This window comes from Euprymna scolopes, chromosome 37 (assembly GCF_053919585.1).
Source record: "Euprymna scolopes isolate OS-2025 chromosome 37, ASM5391958v1, whole genome shotgun sequence".
Taxonomy (NCBI): Eukaryota; Metazoa; Mollusca; class Cephalopoda; order Sepiida; family Sepiolidae; genus Euprymna; species Euprymna scolopes.
Window position 1 is genome coordinate 36,927,942 of NC_136518.1, and position 2,708 is coordinate 36,930,649.

The following is a 2,708-nucleotide window of genomic DNA, read 5'->3' on the forward strand; positions in this document are numbered from 1 at the left end:
TCCTCAAATCAGATCATTGTGACCATTCTTCTTTTCTGTGAGCCATCTATTCCTCTTCAGCTTTTCAACAACTATGTTGAGCAATGGGGGAATGATTCTGGCAGATATAGAAAAGAAACTGCTACCGATGAGAAAAACTCGGGGCGACTTCAGCCTACTTTGCCCTACTGCACAAGAGAAGCAACACATGCAGCAGCTGACAGACCACCAAGGTGAAATCAATCAGCCTATTGTCATATGGGAATATTTGAAGTTTGATTATGACTTACTCAAACAAAAGGCAGAACAGCGCCTGGCCATACTCACTCCATCCCAAAGAATAGTCGCTGACAGAGTTCTTCAAGCTGTCACCAATGGAGAATCCTTCTGTGTCGTTCTAGATGCGAGAGGTGGGACTGGGAAAACCTCCTGCTAAATATTCTGCTGGCAGCAATTAGGACCATGACAGACTCAAAGCAAGTGACACTGGCAGTTGCCTCAAGTGCAATTGCTGCTACTTTCTGCTCCAGGGTAGAATATTCCATTCTAGATTCAAGGCACCATTTAGACCACAGAAAGACTCCACGCTTTCCATCAAGCCAACAGACACATTAGCACAGCTTAGCTTATCAAAATGACCAAACTGATTATTTGGGATGAGGCTCCTATGACTCATAGATACCATCTCAAGGCTCTAGACAGAACCTTAAAGGACATCATAAAATCACAAGAACCATTTGGGGGAAAATGTCTCATTTTGGCAAGAGACTACAGACAAATTTTGCCAGTCATTCCGAGACGTTCCACTGTCTTTGAACTTAAAGAAAACATGAGAATTGGCCAAGATCCTTCTCTTCAGGACTTCGATAGATGGCTTCTCAAGCTGGGAAATGGAGACTTACCAATAGCACAAAAGCCGGAAATCATTCATATTCCATCAGAAAATTTCTTTGAAGCTGGAAAGGGATTTATTGCTATGAAGGTATCCCTTAGACAGTTTGCTGAGAAAGGTTTCCCCAACATTACGGCCAACTTCGAAGCCACAGAATTGTTGCCAGGGGAAGCCATCATGCTGCCAAGTGCTGACAGCACAAGTGAACCCAAAGATTAGTCCAGGTTCCCGTTGAGTTCCTAAACCAACTCATCCCTTCTAGTCTCCTTCCACATCATCTCTACATGAAGAAAAGATGTGGTAGTCATGCTCCTGAGGAACCTGTCTCCCAGGCAAGGGCTCTAAAATGGTACGAGACTGGTCCTCAGTAGAGCCACCAACATCCTGCTCCAATGCAAGAGCACCTCAGGAGATAATGCGAGGGAGAATGTACTCAGACCAAGGTTACAAATGAATCACCAAAATGAACAATTTGTCGCGTGAGATCGTCGCCAATTCCCTGACAATCAATAGAAGTCAAGGCCAGACGCTAAACAAGGTGGGTGTATAACTTCAAATACTTTCGTGTTGAACACTTCATTGCTGTTGTTGTTTCCACTGTTTTTTCTTTCATGTAAATAAAAATTGTGTAAATTCACTATACTTACTCGCTTTTCTTTTACAATATGCAGTCATTTGGCTGCAAGGAAGCTACTTGTAAGTATAAATGCTTCAAGAAGTTTTGCTTGCTTTTGGGTAAATTGACAGATAACTCTGCGATATAATTATTACTATGTAGAGACGTAAACAACGCTCTTGTCGCTTTTACGCCGACCCATTTTTGTCTTACAAGATTGTACGTATATTCGGTTATTTGGTTATATTTACTTTTTTCTCTCTTTTCTATCTTTTTACAATCTATTTTTCTATCTATCCTTGTCGTCTGTCATTATCGTGCTATTTTTCATGTTTCTATTTTTCTATATTTTTCTCTCTTTTTTCAACGTTTCTCTTCCTTTCTTTTCTCCATCTTTCATTTCTCATCTGTCATTGGCGAGCTCGTTTGTGTCTATCAATATTTAGTTGATATTTTTTATAAAATCCTCGCATTCGTACACATCCCAAATTCACCAAAGATACACAGTTTATATTAAAACACCATTTCGAAGACGTAGGGTTCTCATAGATTTAGTTATTCGTTTAGTATTTTGTATCTTTTAATCTGTTTATACACGTCCATTTTCGTTTTTCATAGAGTAGGCTCCTTTGGTACAGCCATCTACAAAATACGTTGAAAATATTCAGACACCATGAAACTTCTACAAGAACAGTAAACTAAGTTTAATGGTGACAGAAAGCTGCGTTGAGAAAGACTGAGAATTTAGAGATATTTGTCACTCTCACTGTATAGAATAGCACACGTTTTATCTTTTCTTATTATTTATACCTTTTTCCACTCTTTTCTGAAACATTTTTGACATACTAGTAAGTAAACAATGAAATTGTATAATCTTATAAAATTTATTTATACCAACTGTTACCAAAATGCCAAGAATTAGATGTCATATGTTTGTAAACAGAAATTGAACGTAAGAAACCCATGTATCGTGAAATTGTCAGTTTCTATATAGTCTTTTCAGCTTTACTCGTTATATAACCAAAAGTAGATAATGCTGCATCGTACCATACTCCTATCGACAATTACAAATGGCGACTCAGTGTTTAACCTCATCTATTTATATCAGCTCTTGATTGCCCGAATCTTTCTCCCAAGCGATTAAGTCTCTTAGACTTAAGGCACAATATTTTGAATGAGGAATGGGGAGTTTAGATGGATTCGATTATAAGGCTATATGAG

General features: G+C 38.6%; 1 protein-coding gene across 1 annotated transcript; it reads left to right on the plus strand.

The window, feature by feature from the left end:
• The first annotated feature begins 613 nt into the window (after positions 1–613).
• LOC145261171 (uncharacterized) lies at positions 614–1,090 on the plus strand. Its single transcript, XM_080119493.1, has one exon. The coding sequence runs from the start codon at positions 614–616 to the stop codon at positions 1,088–1,090; it is 477 nt and encodes a 158-aa protein (XP_079975619.1).
• Positions 1,091–2,708: the final 1,618 nt, after the last annotated feature.